Below are 19,712 nucleotides of genomic sequence, written 5' to 3' on the forward strand. Positions count from 1 at the left end.
ACTCCCCTCCCCGCCCCCCGCACCCCCAATCGACACCCAGTCGCAGGCAACTAGTGATCTGGCTGCTAATATTAGACAGTTTCACCTGTTCCTAAATTTCATATAAGTGAAATTGCACAGTACATCCTATTTTGCTCTGGCTTTGTTCAGCAATAGTTTATGATTAATCCATGTTGTATGTATCAGTCATTCATTCCATTTTACTGCTGAGTAGTGTTCATTGTCAATTACAATGTTTACCCATGAACTGGCTGAATGATATTTGAGTTGTTTGCAGTGTTGGGCTCTTACAAATAACGTACTATGAACATTCGTGTACAAGTCTATTTCTTTTCAGTAAATACCTATGGGTAGAATTCCTGGGTCATATGTATATGCTGAACCTTAAAACTGTCCAAAGTGATTATACCATTTTACACTTCCAGTATCAGTGTATGAGTGTTTCTGTTGCTCCACAACCTTGGCTATTGGTATCAGATTGTGGTTTTCGTTTGCATTTCTCTGATGAGCATTTTTTCTTGTGCCTATTATGTATCTTTTGTAAAGTAGCTATTAAAATATTTTAACCGTTTTTAAAATGGAGGAAACTGTTTTTACAGACCCATCAGCTCCAAGTCTTTTTTTTTTTCTCCTGTATTTTTTCCCCCAATCTAGTTGTGGAGTTGTTTTCAGTCTAGTTGTGGAGGGTGCAGCTCACTGGCCCATGTGGGAATCGAACTGGCCACCTTGGTGTTACGTATGAGTACTGCTCTAACCAACGGAGCCAACCAGCCACCCGGGTTGTTTTCGTTGGTATTCATTTTAAGAGTCCTTTATGTACCTTGAGTACAAGTCCTTTGACAGGCATTGCAAATATTTTCTCCCAGTCTGGAATCTTTTCCTTTGTAGTCTCTAATCTATTGTAAAGACGATACAATACATTTTTAAGCTCTAGAAACTTCACTTGGTTCTTTTTTATATTCATCATTTCTTTTCCTCATTATGTTCACGCTCCAGATCCTTGAAAATATTTAGAATTGGTGTTTTAGAGCACATGTCTGTTAATTCCATTATCTCTGTCATTTCTGGATCTATTTAACTGATTTTTCTTCTAGTTGTGGGTTACATTTCCTACTTCTTAACGTATCTAGTAATTTGTAATTGAGTTGGACACTCATTTGTTGAGTGGATCTTGTTGTCTTTAGAGTGTGTTAAATGTTGAAGAGGTCTGTTTGTTTTGGGGGAGGCAGTTAATTTAGCTGTGGATCATTTTCTTTGAGCCTTACCTTTAAGCCTGTTAGGCTGAGTCTGTCTTACACTGTACTCTAAGGACTACTTTAACCCTACTAATAAGGCATGATATTCTAGGGTCTCCACTGGATGCTCTGGATATTCAGTGAGATCTGTCCACTCTGGCTGGTCAGAATTCAAGGGCTCCCAGCCCCTGTGAGCTCTGGGAATGCTCAGCTTCCCCCTTGCTTGGTCTCTCTGTTTCACCATAAGCAGGTACAATTTAGTACACATTTAGCCCAAAAACCAAGAGAATACCTACATAGATTTCTGGAGGTCATTCTGTAGCTCTGTTCTCCCTGGTGGTATGATCCATAAATTCCAACCACGTAAACGTCCCTCTGTCTCCTCACTGAGCAAGATCACTGTGCTGTTTGAATTTTCCCTCCTCCTGCCTCCTGGAAACTGCTTTCAGGCAGAAGTATAGGGCTTCCCTAGTTTGTTTCCGTTCCCTCAGGGATGTGTCTGGAACTGCCTGCTGTGCACTGTTTGAAAACAGTTGTTTCACATATTTCGTCCAATTTTCTAGTTCTTTATGGCAGGAGGGCAAGTTCAGCACCAGTTACTCCATCATTATTTTTAGCATACTTCATAACAATATGAAAAGAATCCTTTTGGTGAGAACTAAAAGTTTTGATGTAAGTGTGCCTTTGGCATCTCCACCTAGCGTCCCCTTCAGTGGCATTCTGTAACATGATTTTGTTTTACCCTTTCCCTGTCAAAATTTCCAGCAAAGATTTGCCAAACTCAGCCTGCAATTATGTAGGAACAAGGAAGTTCACTACTGTATTGCTTGCATCTCAAAATTGGCAACAGTATAAATATTCCTCGGTAGGCAGATGTTAAATAAAATGTAGTTTATCTATATAATAATAGACAAACTGGTTAAAAAACCAATAGATTTACATGAGTATAGTCAGTGAAAAAAGTAAGTTATAGGGCAATGTGTATAAATGTTTAAAGAAAATCCACGAAACGTTTCTTATATATTTCAAAATTTACATTTTTGTGACAAATATGTATTAGACAATTTAAGTATACAGAGGGTGCCAAAAAAATGTATACACATTTTAAGAAAGGAAAAAAACTGAATTAAAATTGTAATGATCTGGGGTGGCCAGCTGGCTCAATTGGTTAGAGCACAGTGCTCAGGACACCAAGGTCGCGGGTTGGATTCCCACATGGGCCAGTGAGCTGTGCCCTCTACAACTAGATTGAAAAAAAGCAACGACTTGACTTGGAGCTGATGGGTCCTGGAAAAACACACTGTTCCCCAATATAAATTTTTTTAAAAATTGTAATACTCAATATATACTGATAACAAAAGATGAATACAAGTAATGTTTGACTTCTGCAATTACAAGAGGTGCTCAAAGTGGTTATCATCAGCGTAATTTTAATACCTTTCTTAAAATATGTACACATTTATTTGGCCCCATCTGTAGATACATATATATGCACACACACACATATACATGTGTGTGCCTTAATATGCGTAGCCCTTTTAGTAGTGTGGAAAGAGAGGGACCTAATTCCAATCCATCTGCTTCTTTGTATAGTACAAGTAAATCAATGCAATTAGCAGTATTATCACCAGATCCCTGGGTAACTAAAACGTTAGTCTAGCTAAGAACTCATTTATTTAAACAAACATAAAGTACAACACATTTTTCATATGAATCTGAAACTCAAAATTTGGCCTCTGGTATGGCCTTTCAAGAAACAGAGAAATTTCCTTTCTAACTCAAAACAGAGTTATTATCTGTTGGATTAACTTACTATCACTAAACTAAAAATTCAAAACAGATAAGAGAAAAATATTCTATAGCAATACTATTATAACAAAATATTAACAGATAAAATAGATTAAAATACATTTTTAAATGTATATTTTAAGAAGCTATCATAACTTTCTAACTAAAGTAGAACAGGACTCCAATAAATGCATTTATAATAAATATTTTGCAAATGGCCAATAATGGAAATCTCTAGTTCCATGCCTCTGTTCATTATTTCTCATAACTAAAACTTTTAATAGTTAGATTACTTTTCCTTTTTATACTTCTGTAAATCTTTCATGGTAACTTGGATGAACACATGAGACTGAATAAGAATATATAAATAATATGTTTATAATGATTGCCACAGAGAACACTTTACTTTTGCTCAAATCTGAATTTTCCCAGGGTCTAAGAAATAGCTAACTTTAGGGCTAAATTTTAAAGCATTAAAAGAACGCTTAAATCATTCTTCTTTTTCCTTTCTACGTCAGAGATTTCCTTCCTGAGCTACGATAAAACCCAATCTCAGCTGGACAAAAGAATCAAGTCTCTCTAGTTCTCAACTATACTTATTGATGGCTAGTTAAGTGCCTCCTTTACAATACAAGCAACAAATGTAATTGCCTCATGGCCTGTGGGTGTCCACTTAACAAAAGAGGCTTTTGTGACCCAACCCCCAGGTGTTACCTTTCTTGATTCAAGTGAAATCTGATGAAAGAATCCACAATATCAAATAACACATTTACTAAACTATAATCAAACTCATTAAGCAAAGAATATCTAAGAAAAAGTTCTGTCTGAAGAGTAAGATATTTGTGTTTTTGACTTTTCAAAAAACAGAAAAGCCTAGTACCATATTTTATTTTTAATTATCCCTTTGTTTGCCAGATAATTTATAACTTATAACCAGCAAAGGTAAGGGTGGGCACTGGCCCTACTATTGCTCATGCCTCTTTAAAATGGTTCTTCTCGAATGACTGGGAATAAAAAGGAAACAATAGTTATTAAAGAAGCAAACAAAAATCATAAAGGCAAGGAAAGGGGCAAAGTTTTTGGAATTATTTTTTGACATGATTATTTTTTCATTTTCCTGAATTATATAGGAAAAGGCAAAGCACACATTTTATGAAAGCAATCAGAAAGCCTAGTTTCTTTTTGGCAAAAACAAACAACAGTACATTTAATCTTAAAAGTATTTCAATTTCCAAATATATTTTGAAGAGTTTGTTTTGTTTCTCATGGAAGGATAAATATGAAATATAAAATACATAATTTCCCTGCCCAGGAAAAAAGTCCACATAATGAATGTACATTCATAACATGTCATTTTAGTCTAATTAATAATTAATACTCAAATAATTGTTTTTTATGTTACCATCTTCCAGATAAACAGAACCAAGTCAAATTACTATACCATTGTGTGGCTAATGCATATTCTGCTTAATCATGATATGTAACCAAAATGTAGCCATGGTATGATACTATGCACAGAAATTACTGGAGAGAATATTTGGAAAATGAAATAATTTATTAATTATATAGTTCTAAAAGAATGTCATAAACCCAATTTTTTTTTTTTGACTCATGCAGCAGCAAAATTAGAAACACCACCATTCAATAACTGTTGGAGTTTACCCTTCCTATAACAACCAACAAAAGCTATATACAAAGACATGTATGTCAAAGTGAAGCATTAAATCCCCCAAAAGGCAATCACGTAGAAGAGCTTATAAGAACAAAAAGCTGAGAAAACATCATTAATCTTTAATTTAAAAAAATGGGAGTGTCTCACGTGTCAGTTTTGGGTATCTCTGAAAGCAAACTTAAAGGAACAGTTTCACTCATCTTCTATTTTCATTGACACTCTTCTTGCCACAACTTCCTGCCCACATTTGTCTACCTGAGTGGAATATCTGGATTCCTGATGGATGTGCTCCCAAATGCTAGATGCATGACAAAGGGATTAAGATTTTAAGGACCAGGCAACAGTTAACACAGTGATTATTTCAGTGGATACTATTTCTATGCAATCCTGCTCTTTTGCTCTCAGTTTAAATTCTGACTTATTACTATCCTATCTGCATCATTCCTGGAGACTGTTATTGTCCTTCCCTACTTAAAAATGGTGCCACCTTAGGTTCATAGCCATTATTACCAAAGAGGAATTTACACAAAGTCCAGTAAGCTATACATAAAGCACTGGAGTGGGGGTAATGATGGAGGATGTTTTTTACTAACAACCTCTATTTCATAATTGAGCATCTCCCTGCTGCGTAGGTTTAGAGCTTAGTCTAAGACTTGACTTGCTCATTCTCACGGCTTTTGCAAGCTAGATTCCTTCATCTTCTCCCTAAGTGTTCAATACCATCCAGCCTGAATTAGGAATCTTTGATGGGTTGCTTAGCATAGTGGTTAAAGAGATACAGTCTACAGTCATAGTCTAGAGTTCTAAATGTTGCTCTGCTACTTAGTAATTAAGCACCTTGGACAGGCTATTTAAACCTCATCTATACCACTGGGACTAATAAGTGCCTTACAGAAATATTCTGAGAACCAGTGAAATAACACATAAGGCTCCTGGCACCCAGTAAGCACTCACTAAATATTAGCTATTGTTATTAGCAATTGCCCCAGCTGCTGATATGAATGATGCCTTCTTTGTTCCTCATCTTCCTATGTAGTCGACTCAGAAATCTGCAAAATGAACTGTGCTTTGCAATTTTACTTTGGGTATGTTTTTGGTTATTTTCTTTTATACTGTATTCAATTACATAGATCTGGTATTAGCCAAGACTTTGAATTGAATCCAGCATAATTTAAAATGTACATTAGTTGTGAATAGCTACCATAATTATGTTAACTGATTTAATAAAACTCAGTTTTAAGACCAAATCATCCAAATATATTAAAGACTAACATTTTTACTCTTTTAATAGGCAGCTTCATCAAGCAGTGTTTATTAAATACCAAATGCTTAGGCTCTCCCTTATGAAGTATTCATTTCTTCAAAACCATCTACCAACTAGTCAGAAGGCAGAGAAAGGGGCAGAAGGTTGGGACTGAAGCCAGTAAACAGACCCTTCCATCCCAGCCACTTGATACTAATGTCCCATTCCTACAGAATTTTTTTCCTAGGACGATGTATTATTTTGCTCTCTGACTTCTTTTCTTGTATCATACTACAACGATACCTGCTTTGGTTTTAGATTACTATTTAAAAGAAGCCTCTTATAGTCTAATTTCAAGACTATTTCTGTACTTTGATTTTAATATAACCTGATGTAGACCCTGGTTCTCATATTCCAAAAGATGAGCTAACTTAATGCAACACAGGGTATTTCACAGACTAGTAGAATATAATGTTAACTACATAAATAATGAGTTTTCCCATGCTCTCCGAAAATGTCTAAATAGTTGGTAAATCAGATGCATACTGTACAAATTATATACTAATACGTTTCCACCAAAATTTTGATTCCTGGGACTTCAAAGAATTCTTCTCAACGCCAAACTCATCCCTATATGAATTTATTCCTATAGATCAATCTCTGTAGCTCTTTTCAATTTTCTGCGATCTTTGTATAACTACTTCATATAGAGACTGGCTAGAGAACTGACTTACAACGAAGTGGTATTAGAAACAGAATATCAGGGATAGAAAAGAAACAATTAAATATGTACATCATTTTGTACTTGATGTTACTTATGCATTTAATAAAAGAAAAAGCTTTGTATTGCATGTTTTTCTTTGACAGACAGACATTCTCCTACTTGTGTGTTATTCATCAAAACTACAACTCTAATGTTCCATACCCTGGAAGTTATTTAGAATGAAATCTAGCTTTGTGAATACAAAATTGCAAATTAGGCAGGTAGATGACAGATGACATTTTTTGTAATGGTATAAGATACAAAGAAAACAGCTGAAGATATTTAAAAAGATTGATCTCCAAAGGCTGAGAGCATCAAAACATTGTTTTGATTAAGAAATCATGAAAATATACTGTGGACATCAGGAGGAAATAGCATAGCATCCAGATGTCATTCTGGGAAAGCACTTGGGTTTTTTACCCACTTCTTATATAATAATTTAATTACCATTATATTAATTTAAGATATCATCTATCTTAGGCTTATTTAGTAGGCTTCTATACTACTCAAAAATTGAATATATCTTCTGTCCATTTCCCAAATTAACATCTCCCCCACAATCCCCTATTTTAATATACCATGACCCCTATTACTAAAGCCAGGAACTTGAGTCAACTTTAAGCCTTTCAATTCCATCTCTTCCAGCATCCAATCCTGTCAAGATATTACCTTAATCTTTTTCCAGAACTCTGTACTGCTTTCCATTCTTAATGTTATTATGTCAGTTGTGTCTTATAGCCTATTAACTGGTCTTCCTACCTCCAGTCTCTCTTACTCCAAACCATCATCTATTAGTCTACACTAATATCAGGGTGATCTTTTAAAAACTAAGTGTAATAATATTCCCCTGCTTGAGATATACAAGGAACTGAGACCTGTTTACCGTTTCATTTTTATCTCCTTTCACTACCCACCCCTCCTACTATATGTTTCAGACACAGGGACTTACAGGGCAGCTGCCCAAAGCACAATATGCACTTTCCCTGTAGACCTGAGTATTCAGCTTGCTTTGGCTAACTCCTACTCATCCTTCAGAACTTCAACTCAGGTTTCACCTCCCCAGTCAGGACTAATCCTACTCACCCCAGTCTAGATAAATACACTCTTGTGTCTTCTCATAGCATTTTATATACTGTTCTTTTACACCATGTAATCATTCCTTGTCTGTTCCTCCAGCTTGACTGCAAGATCCTAAACCTGTACTGTCCAGTATGGCAGCCACTACTAACACATGTGGCTACTTAATTATACAAATTATATAAAGTTAACAATCCAGCTCCTCAGACACACTAGCCACGATTCCAGCGCTCAATAGCCACGTCTACCTAGTGGCACCATATTGGACAGTGCAGATACAGAACATTCCGTTGTTGCAGAAAGGTCTGTAGGACAGCACTGCAGGTGGGGAGGGACTTGATCTACTCAACATGGTGTTGGTGGCCCCCAAGTAAGTGCTCAATAAATGTTTGTGGCCTTAAATGTATGAATAAATAAAAGGAAAAGCAAAGCTGTGAAGTTAATGTCAGGCAAATTTTGCTCAGTTGTATGGCCTCCTGAAGGCCATTTAAATCATCTCTTCTATTCCACCCCCCAAATCCAGTAGGTTCCAGCTGCTTCTGAGGCACAGCTAAATGCCTGACTATGGGACTGCTTTGGGGTGAGGTATATTTGCAGCTAGGGTCTGAGGTTCACATCAGTCTTTGTCTCTAAACCTACTTTGACTTTCTTTACAAATTTCACATCTCTTCAGAAGACATGTTTCTCTAATCCTTCCTGGCTGAGAGATTCATACACACGATTTATAAGAAGCATATCAGAATCTTAAGTTGATTTTAGAATTTAAAATTACCCTGTAGCTTTAAGTACTTTTGTCTCCTTTCCTGTTAGCTCTGCATGTGTGTCTAGTGGGCATGCAAACACCAGCTGTGTGCCAAATTAAATGATTCCTAAATTTTCTTAAAAATTAAAAGTTATAAAAATTCTAATCCAGGAGGAAAGCATTCTCACATGTCTAGGTTAGCAATACAGTGGCTTATAACACCAATTTACTGCATACCTGCTTTTATATCTGTTATCCCTCTTTTCCCATCTTACTTTAGGTAGAGAATAGGTTAGTAGAATGAGAATGCTTTTATGGACTAAGATTAAATGGGTCACAGAGACCTGTAGAATTTTAATTCCCTAAAGTGGTAACACAGAACTTCATTTAGTTGCTTATTTCAAAAGACATTTGAACATATTCCACCTAGTGAACAGCAGCTTTCTAGCAGACCACTATATCATATTAGGAAGCCACACAAAACAGGAATATATTCTCTTTCCTACTATCAGAGATGGAGGCTGCTTCAGATGCTGACATTGAAAAGCAGCATTACAATTTCAGTCTTAATTTCCCATACTTACTTTTAGGCAACTTTAAAGTAAAGTAGTCTCATAACTTGCAGATAAAAGTACATATAATATTTGAATTTTATTGAATTGCACAACTACCTAGATTCACACCAATGGCACTGACTTTCCAACTTTGAGTTTGAAACTCAGACCAACTTTGAATGGTTAAAATATTTTTAGATAAGCAAAATATATTAGTTTCAGGAAGACCAGCTAATCTTTCAGTGGAAACACTGATCTTCATACATACATACATACATATGCATATACCGGGGGTGCCAAAACAATGTATACAAATGGACACTTTGGTCAGTGTTGCTCAAGCGGTAGTTTGCCGTAATCAGAAGTGTCTGGACACTGATGGTGACCACTTTGAGCACCTCTTGTAATTGCAGAAGTCAAATGTGACTTCTGTTCGTCTTTTATTATTGGTATATATTATTACAATTTTAATAGTTTTTTCCTTTCTAAAAATGTGTATGCGGTTTTTGGCACCTTCTGTTTATATATACTAAAACATATATAAAATAAAACCCATTTCTACAAAATAAAATTCTATAAACTATATATTATTGTTAAACTAAGACCAAATTCTTCTGAAAATGTTCAGAGAACACATCAGAAAATGCTTAAGTTGTGGGGGCCCCAAGATTCTTAGTGTTAACATCAGAAGAAAAACACCTCAGAATTGTAAACAATAAGTCAAATTTATCTTCAGAATTGTGTTAACTATAGGATGAAAAAGTCATGTCATCTCCGCAGTGAACTTCACTTTAGCAAAAAAGTAAACATATTTCCTCCACATCAGCTGCAATCAAGGCATTAGCCGTATGCCATGATTGATTAACCTGGAGGCCGTTGCTGAGAAATGGATGTGTAGCACAGGTTTTTATCACTACAGTCTGCAAAAAGCAAGTCCCTTGTTTAGATATCCTTGTTGTAATAAGTGACATTATTAGGTAGGTCTTCTATTTAAATGACATAAGGATTTAGTGTATCAGCAGCTTATAATAAACAAGACCTTTCAATCTGATGATTCCTCTCCCTACACAGAAGTACTTTTTCTGTTTATAATACAAGTGGTAATAGAAGGCCATATGGTTGTGACTTTTAGCTAAAGTAAATGACATTTAAACAAACAGAAAAACAGCATTAGGATATTCAAGGATCTGAACTATAACCTAAATACACAGTGCACATTAAGGGGCTATTAGTGTTAACTATATAAAGTGACCGTTTTCTAATGCTGTCAAATTAGTGAGATTGTTTTTCAGTTTGTCAATCAGTTTTATTTAAGTATTTTCCTGTATACTATAAAACAGCGTTATTACTGGCATACTGTCCCATTTCCAAGTTCTTTTTAAGAAAACTAAACTACCAGTACATCCTGAGAACATTCAATCAATTCTTTCTGAAATGTAAAATTGTCTCTGTTTCTTACTGTACCACCAATAACAATAATGATGTCATTCATTAACATACTCTACAACTCAAAAAGAAAAAATGTAAGAAATACATCCTTATTCACCTACCATCACCCTACTGTGGTAACAGACCACTATCATTTGATGAACGCCATTTCATTTTTTGTGTGTAACACTGGACTCTATGGTATCAAGAACCAAATGCTTTAAATAGCTTGATATTTTGAAAGATCAATAATAAAAGTAAAAACAATTTTTCCAATAACTACAGATATGTTTCCTTTAACAATAGCAAAAGACTGCTATGATTTAACTGCAGGAATATACTGAAATATTCATCTATTTCTACTAATAGGTCCTTTTTCAATATAGAGTGGCTGCTGTGGTTGAGAAACTAAAATTCAATAAATAAAATTTTAATTTTGGAATATTTTTAAAAATGATTATTTGTTTTGTAATGAACAACTACTGGAAAGCAGAGGTTGACAAAGAAGCAGTTTATCAACTACAGGTAACAACTTTAGCCATTGTTAATCTGCCAACTAATAAAAGGATCAAAGAACACAATAATTTGTATAGTATAATAAATATGTCCAAAAGGTACATGCATTCTACTGAAATACAGAAAACTCTCCTTTCCTCACAACCTCATTAGTAGGTACTGCATGTTAGAAGGGTGACTTAGCTTTCACTATAACAAACCACCATAGCATTTCTGAAGCACCAGACTTTCCCTCAAACTAAGAGCAAGGTAGGTCCAGGGTTCCTCAGAAGACTTAGACCAAGTTCAGGGTATTCTAAATTGATAGGTCAATTCAGAGCCAAGTGAATTTTTAGTCTGCTTAAAACGAGGGCTGGAAAATATCATTCAGTCCAAATAGAAGTCACTTGGGGAAAGGAACACTTAGCACTCTGCTGTCCTGATACAAAACAGGAACATTCCAATATTTTCTGCACCTTTCATCTGCGATTATAGAAGGTGACCAAACAGCCCTACCATGGAAGTAGCTTAGCTTTCAAGTCTTCTCTGAAGACTAGCATGACCACAGATTGGCAATTCACTGGGAGCCTACAGTGTGAGCCCCAGGAACTCCAATCTTACTGAAAAACAGTAACAAAATGTACTTACTTGAGAGCAAGTTTGCAGTAGAAACTAAGAGAAGAAACTGGGGAGAAGCAGAATAGAAACTAGAACAAAACATGGTCAGACCCTATTCACATATACATTTGTCCACCCTGCAAATACTGTTTAAGTACCAGTAGATGCCAAATCAGAGTTTAGGTTCTGGGGAATCAGTTGTGATCAAAACAAATACCTGCCATCAAGAACCTTCTAGAGAAAGGGTTAGCAAACTTTTTCTGTGAAGGGCCAGATAGTAAATAGCCTAAGCTGTGCAAACCATATATAGTCTGTTTTAGTGAAAGCAGCCACAGACAATATGTAAATGAAAAGTATGCCTGTGTTCCAATAAAACTTAATTACAAGAACAGGCATCAGGAAGAATGATCGTGTAGGGTCTTGTAGACCATCCTAAGGCCTATGGCTTTTATTATGAGATAGGGAGCCAGTAGGGTCTTTGAGCAGAAGAGTGACGTTCCTCTTAAAAAGCATTATTCAAAAGGATTATTTCAGCTACTATGTAGAAAATAATCAGTGGAAGGGTAGGAAGGCAAGAAGATAGGAAAGATATGAGCAGAGAGAGCAGTTCAAAAGGTACAGAAAACTACAGACAGATGCATTTGCCTTGCACCAGATGGTAGCAGTGATGGTGGCAAGAAGTGGTCTAATTCTGATTGTACTTAGAAGATACCATCATCGTGATTTGCTAATGAACTGGATGTGGGGTGAAAGAGGAAGTGAGTCATGGATGACTCCATGGTTTACGACCCGAGCAAGCAGAAAAATAAGAGTTAACACCCTTACTGCGATGGGAACATGTATAGGAGGAGCCAGTTTGGGGAGGAAAACCAGGAGTTTAGTTTTGGACATGTTGAGTTTCAGGTGACCATTATATACTAAAGTGGACATATTAGGCAGATTTTAGATACATGGTTCTGGAGTTCAGGAAAGAAGCTGTGGTTGATATAAATAAATTTAGCAGTTAAATTAGACAGTATTTAAAACCGTAACACAGGATGAGGTCACCTAAATTGAGTATATATAAACAAGAGAAGAAATTTAAAATGTGAACTCTTAGTTACTCCAATGTTTTGAGGAGCCAACAAGGAAACTCAGAAGAAGCAGAAAGACAGAAAACCTAGAGAAGAGTGTTGTCCCAAAATCTAGGGAAACCAGGTTTTGAGAACAACTATTTCAAATAATAACAATTGGTCAGGTGAAATGAGGACTGAAAGTTGACCAGTGGATTGACAACACAAATCATTGGGACCCTTGACAATGAAGTGGTGGGGACCCAAGCCTAACTGGATAAGTTCAAGAGAGAACAGGAAGTACAGAGTGGAGTCAGTACATATGCACAAGTCTTTCCTATTGGTGCATGTGGAAAAGGAGTTTGTTTAGATTGGAGATTTTTTCAGCATGTTTGTTTGCTGATAGGGACTTCCTATATTTCAAAATGCCTAACTATACCACAGTTACACTCTGGATTAAAATCACAGCCCTGGACTATCTACCATACAATGGTATCCTCAGAAAGATAAAGTGTTTCTCTTTGTCTCTTCATTAGCTTTATAACAAAATTTTACTACATTTCTTGAGTCCTGGTCCTGTATCTCCTACATTAAATAGGCTTTTACTTTGCATTTTGCCTACTGTGCAAACCAATAGGAGAATGCCAGTTTATTTTATGTATTTCCTATTTTGCTAAATGTTTCTACTTCCAACTAAATTATTTTTGGCAAATTAGTGGCTTCTAGCAGCAAACAGGAATTCCTGTAGTAGAGGAAGGCAAGTTACTCAAGATGTTGGAGCTGAGTACAATATGTTTCCTTTGAAAAGAGTCACAAATTCAACTCATATCCTAGTAGCCAGTGCTCAGCGCATAACGCAAGAATTATTGGCCTCAATACCATCGAAATAAAATAAGCAAAACCCACTGCAATAGAACCTTCATATGGACTATTTAGTTTCCAAATGCTTAATGTAAAAAATAAATCATAGTTCCTAAGTGTTGCATGCCACTTGGACTTTTAGAACTCTGGAATGAATTAAATAGTTCCACATCACTTAACCAATGATCTGTTTATATTCTTTTTTGCCAACTTAGGAACAATGCTATTTCTTTCATATGCTAAACTCTATATTGTAGGTTCCAAATGACAATTTTGGTGTTTTGCTTTCTGAAGCACATACTTGGAGAATAAATGTTTTTGCCTGGAATTCAAAACATTTAATATTCATCATCTTTACTATGCAGTTCAATCAAGATATGAATAGTAATGTCTTCATCTTGTAAACAACTATTTTTCTAAGAGGATGCATAGGTAAGGGGGAGAAACCCATTTCATAAAATACAGCACCAGTGTGCTTCTGAGATAGCTAAAAATGGGAACAGACCCTGCAAACAGTTTGGATATCTCTCAGAGTACTCCAAACTTGGATGAATTTTTGTTATAAATCACCTTGATTAATGGAACACATTTGCTAAAGTGCTTTTGTAATAGCTACGCAATTCTTATGGCTTGAAAAACCCAGCCTAAAAAACTGGTGGGGGTGAGGAAACCTTCAAAAATTACTGGCTTCTCTTTCAGAACCAATACTACCCCTGATCAGAAATAGTTCCCTTTCTTTGGTTCCCTTTCTTTTTAAAAACAATAAAGACAAATGCATTTTAGGGAAGTACAATTCGAGGCGATGGGAGTAGAAGTAATAATAGATAAGTAGAGGATATTTTAGGAGGAGAAGTAGTGGCATGGTAAGGAGTATAGATTCTGGATGGAGCCAGGCTACTTGTGTTTGAATTCCAACTGTTTCTCTCACTGTTTGAAATTGGGCATTTTATTTAACCTGCCTGTCTTTAATTTACCCATCTGTCAAATACTACTACTACCTACCTCATTGAGCTGCTATTGTGATGGTTAAATAAATTAACCCTTGTAAAGAGTTTCAACAGTGTCTGATACAGAGTAAACACATTTAGTGTTGGCCAATATTATTACAGTTATGTTTGTACACTTATAAAGATGCAAGCCAAAGTGAATGGGATACACCTGGAATAAAATGGCAGTGTCCTTTAATTTATCCATTCATCAACATAAAAATCAATGAATGTTTTTCTTAAATAGAATATTCAAAAAATGTATATCTTACAGTCCTCTGATTGTCTTTTCTGATTACTTAGCAGACATTTTATCTAATTCCTTTTGTCCTGATATTCCTCCTCTAATAACCCTTAAAAAGAAATCAACAACATTGGTTTGGATACTATCATTTATGTTTTATTGTTCTCTCTGTTGACAAAACTATTTCTAGTCTCAAATATATGCAGAACTAAAGCAGTTCGAAGTGATTAGAACGTGTTATGAAATGATAACAGTCCTATGAAGGAGAAACCATTATATAAAAATCCGACATTTTTGAAGAATAAAAGCACAGTGTCCCTGATGAAGTCCATAGAAAAACAGATTACCTGATGCCATACTATCATTTTAAACATTATCACCATCAGCTAACAATCACTAATATGTTTAACATTATAGTAATAAACACCAAAAACATTTGCACAGCTGAACCATCGTCTATTATAGACGGTAAAAAAATAAACAGATCAATTATGTAATAGTCTATTGACCAAACTTACTCATAGGGCAATCAGAAGCTATTATAGTTCAAAATAAATTTAATCATATGCTTACATTGGAGATGAAGATAAAGGTCAAGTTAGTTAATAGTTGTAATAGGTATAATAATTTGATAGTGACATAAATTTTAAATAAAAGTTCAAAATTAAGTTATTATAAAACTAAGAAGAATATATGCTTAGTAAACAAAAGGCCACCCTTCCTCACCACAATCTCTGTCATACCATGTGTCCCCGAAAATAAGACCTAGCCAGACAATCAGCTCTAATGCGTCTTTTGGAGCAAAAATTGATATAAGACCCGGTATTATATTATGTTATATTCCCAGTCTTAAAGTAAAATAAGTATAATAAGTATAGTATAGTATAATAAGACCGGGTCTTATATTAATTTTTGCTCCAAAAGATTCATTAGAGCTGATTGTCCGGCTAGGTCTTATTTTCAGGGAAACATGGTAGCAGCCATATGACAGGGGAAAGGAGGTAACACATTACAGCTGCTCTCCACTCCCATTCCACTGCTCTTGCTCTTTTTTTCTAACTGGACAGGCAAGTTGACTAGACCAAAGGTATACACAATTTCTATTCTAAATATTTAAATCAGATTTTAAAAAACTAAAAACAGGCTTGATTTTATTTTACCAGATTTTCCTTTTAAGAAGTCAGTTGAAAGACTTTCTTGGCCACAATTCCAGATTGTATTTAGTTGTCACATCTCCTTTGTCTCCTCTGATCTATGACAATTCCTGTCTTGCCTTGTTTTCCATGACCTTGACATTTTTGAGTAGTGGTCAGTTATGTTGCAGAATGACCCTTATTTAGGGTTTGTCTGATGTTTTCTCATGATTCGACTGAGGTTATATCTTCTTTTGCAAGAACACCACAAAAGTGATGTGCCGTATGTACTTACAAGAAGCGGAGTACAGCATTAGGAATAGAGACAGTGGAAATGTAATGGCTGTGTGCGATGTCAGAGGGGTAGTGGATGGGGGGAGGGGGGTTCACACAATGTGAGGGATATAAATAATAAACGTCTAAGTATTACTTTGTCTTGTGCACCTGAAACTAATAAAACAAAAGAAGAATTTGTATCCAGAAAGCTTTAGCTCATATGTCAATCAGAGCCGTATTATAAATGACAAATGTTTCTCTAATAAAATAAAAGTTCTGTTAGGAAAAAAAAAAAAGGTGATGTGCCCTTCTCAGTGCTTCAGTTCAGGGGCTACGTTATGCTGATGCATCTTGTTATTGGTGAAGTTAACCTTGATCACTCAGTTAAGGTGGTATCTGCCAGGTTTGTCTTCTATATAGTTACTATTTTTCCCTTTGTAATAAATATCCTGGGGAGAGATACTTTGAAACTATGCAAATATACTATTTTTCCTCAAACTTTTGCCTGGTATTTTGACATGCATTGGTGAATCTTGCCTACAACAATTATTACTGCGATGTTTATACAGGGTTTTCAAAAGAACTAAAACATAAAATATAATACCCAAATGGTTCTTGATACAAATATACTTAAATTCTACTGAATGCAGCACTTTAACTTATATTCAAAATACAAATGTTGTTTTCTTTTGTGTTTTCAATTAATGTTAATACACTATGATACCAATGAATAATATAATTAAAATGTTACTTACATAACTACGGCTTTTAAAGAAATCTGATGGACTATTGGTGAGGATTTTGTCTCCTTCCAACCCAATTACTCTTTTACAAATATTTGATTTTGGATCGCTTGGGCTTTTTGCAATCACAATGTCACCTCTGAAGGAAAAAAGTCAAAGAAATGACAGTGTTATTTATTAAGTATAAACACATGCATGGCATTGCTATAATACTTGTATACAGCAACTTGAAGCCACACCCTTTATCCTCTCACAACAGACCCTCCCATACATTTACCAACTTTGAGAACCTTTGTGACTGACTTTTATGGGTTACAATCCAATAATGGGAGGGATGGAAAAGCTATTAGAAGATTCTAAAATTTCTATTAATTCCATAAGAATTATCTTCTTTCACTGTATCTACTATGTTTCTTCTGTGTCGAAAGTTTTAGAACCAAAACTATGGAAAAGCAATTCTATGTAAACACTACCAAATTACCTAAGTAAATTTTACCATCTAACCAGTAAGTACTACTGATGGGTACCTAGTTTCAGGAATAATTTGATGTTAATAATTAAGATGCATATATAGAAATAATATCAAAAGCCATAAATATAAAGGAAGATGATGGTTAAATCAGAAACCTAGTTATTGCTATATATATTAAAATTAATTCTAAACTTTTTGGTAGCCATGTCAAAAAAGAAATTATGATTAATTACATGGCAATCATTAACTAATAAAATTAATTTTAGTTTGGTAGGTAGAACAAAATTTTCCTTAACTAAATCAAAGAGGAATATACAAGAAAGATACTTATGTAAGGAAATAAAAGACACCACTCTGCATCAGAGATTTTATAGAAATCACAGAAATAGCACTCATAACAGATATTTCTTGAAGGTATTCTTGGTAAGAGTTGAAAGCTATTAAAACACTAAATTCTATAATTCAGAGGCAATTATCAGACTATCAGACTCATTTTTCGAAAATGGGATAAACTATTATATTTCCAATCAACCAGAACTATGTCAATGGAACTGTTCAGATGAACAAGTTCGCAAAGAGTATATAACATACTAACAAAGTGGATTTTGGCTACATTTGCAGAAAGAAATGTTTTCCGTGGGTATTTTATTCAGCTTAAGTTTTTCGACAAAATAATCAATATAACCCTTAAACTCTGCACTTGAATGACAACACAAAAGTCATACTTCTGTCAAAGTGATTTTATAAAAAACAATATTAATGCAGGCTATATTTCTGGTGATCTAACCAGATTCATGCATATAGCTTAGATCAAAATACATATCCCTTTGACTCTCAACTCTTTCCAATAGGGTTTTGAAAGGAACTTGATAGAACTAAGACCTAAATTTTCTTTTCATTTATAGTTATAAACATCCATATTAATCTACTAGATTCTAAGCTTTTGCAAAGAAGCATCAATCTTATTCACCTTTACATTTTCTATAATGCACAACACATAAATTAGGTGCTCATTAACTATTCGTTGAAAGAATAAGTAGTAATGAGACTGTCACTGTCTCAAGTATGCCTTTGACTGAAAAGATATCGATGTGCATTAGTACCAGATATGCAGACTTTCATTCTGCCTAAAATGGATGGCTATTCTATCTAGCTTTAGAAACAGGTAGCAAGCAAGAGTATCTCTTGCCAGGGGCTAGATTTCTCCTGAAATCTCAGAGTTCTTTTACAGATAAAAGAAAAAGAATACTCAGGGCAGTAATATTTTTCAAGTAGAAGTTACCAATTGACGACCTCTTTTATAAAAGTTACTTTGGTATGTCCCATAAAAATACCAGATTTTGAGCTGTCTTTCAACCTAATGGGCCCCCTAAGTGAATAGAATACAAAAGAAACCTTCAAAGAATCTTAATTTACTGAATGTAGTTATTTGTATTACCCATCTGAATGCAGAGTATCAGAGAGAGAGAGAGAGAGAGAACCCTGAGCGATTCATTCAAAAACTATTTAGCCAACAAGTTTAGCTCTCCTTGTTACGGATGCTCAAGAACTATGAGAGTAAAATCATGTCGTTAGCATGGAAAGCAGAAGCTAGTCTTTAGGCTACATCTCCAATAAAACTAAGTCCTATATATTAGATTAACACAAATTAAAAAGAAAAGGAAGCTAGAACACAATCTGTTACAAGTTTTATTTTCTAACCCCCATATCTATTAATTACGTATCTTGAAGTTATGGGTGAAAGATCTGAAGAATTACCTAGGGACCATGCTAGACCATACAATTTAACCAAGAAATAGTTTCTATGTATAGAATCTAAGATTGTGATGGATCATTAAATACAAAGAACAGTTTTACACTATTCTTGATGATTTTTCAGGAATGTGAAACAGACTGTAGAAAAGGTCAGTAATAAAAGTGTCTAAACCTACTTATGCCATAAGCTAAATACCAGCTCGAGTGGTCAAATTTGTACTTAATAGAGATGAAACCTGGTATAAATTTATTTTTTTCAGAATTATGAAAAACTAACGGATCCAAAATTTTGGAGAATTAGAGAAATAACCTTTAGAAAATGCATTAAATTAATAATAATTTGACATCCATTAAGAAGGCATAATACTCATGAAGTTAAGTAGAATAAACAGTACCACAGAAATGAAAACACCATTCAAAGTTAAGATTTAAAAATTTTTTTAGTAGTAAACAATATTTTCCAGAGAGTTTTTCAACGTAATATAATTAATCAGGAAATGCATACTAGGAAAGGTTCCTGGCTCCTGGCTATATACCGTGCTGTAGTGTCAAAATCATCAGTGCTCCTCATAGGC

General features: G+C 34.8%; 1 protein-coding gene across 2 annotated transcripts in view; it reads right to left on the minus strand.

Moving 5' to 3' along the window:
• IMMP1L (inner mitochondrial membrane peptidase subunit 1) overlaps positions 1 to 19,712 on the minus strand; it is a 69,602-nt gene that overhangs the window by 4,358 nt on the left and 45,532 nt on the right. For both annotated transcript variants that reach the window (XM_019738522.2, XM_019738521.2), the window contains exon 5: positions 16,923 to 17,049. In XM_019738522.2, coding sequence (XP_019594081.2) covers positions 16,923 to 17,049 — 127 coding nt within the window. The remainder of the gene's footprint in view (positions 1 to 16,922; positions 17,050 to 19,712) is intronic.

Source organism: Rhinolophus sinicus, linkage group LG06 (genome assembly GCF_036562045.2).
Source record: "Rhinolophus sinicus isolate RSC01 linkage group LG06, ASM3656204v1, whole genome shotgun sequence".
NCBI lineage: Eukaryota > Metazoa > Chordata > Mammalia > Chiroptera > Rhinolophidae > Rhinolophus > Rhinolophus sinicus.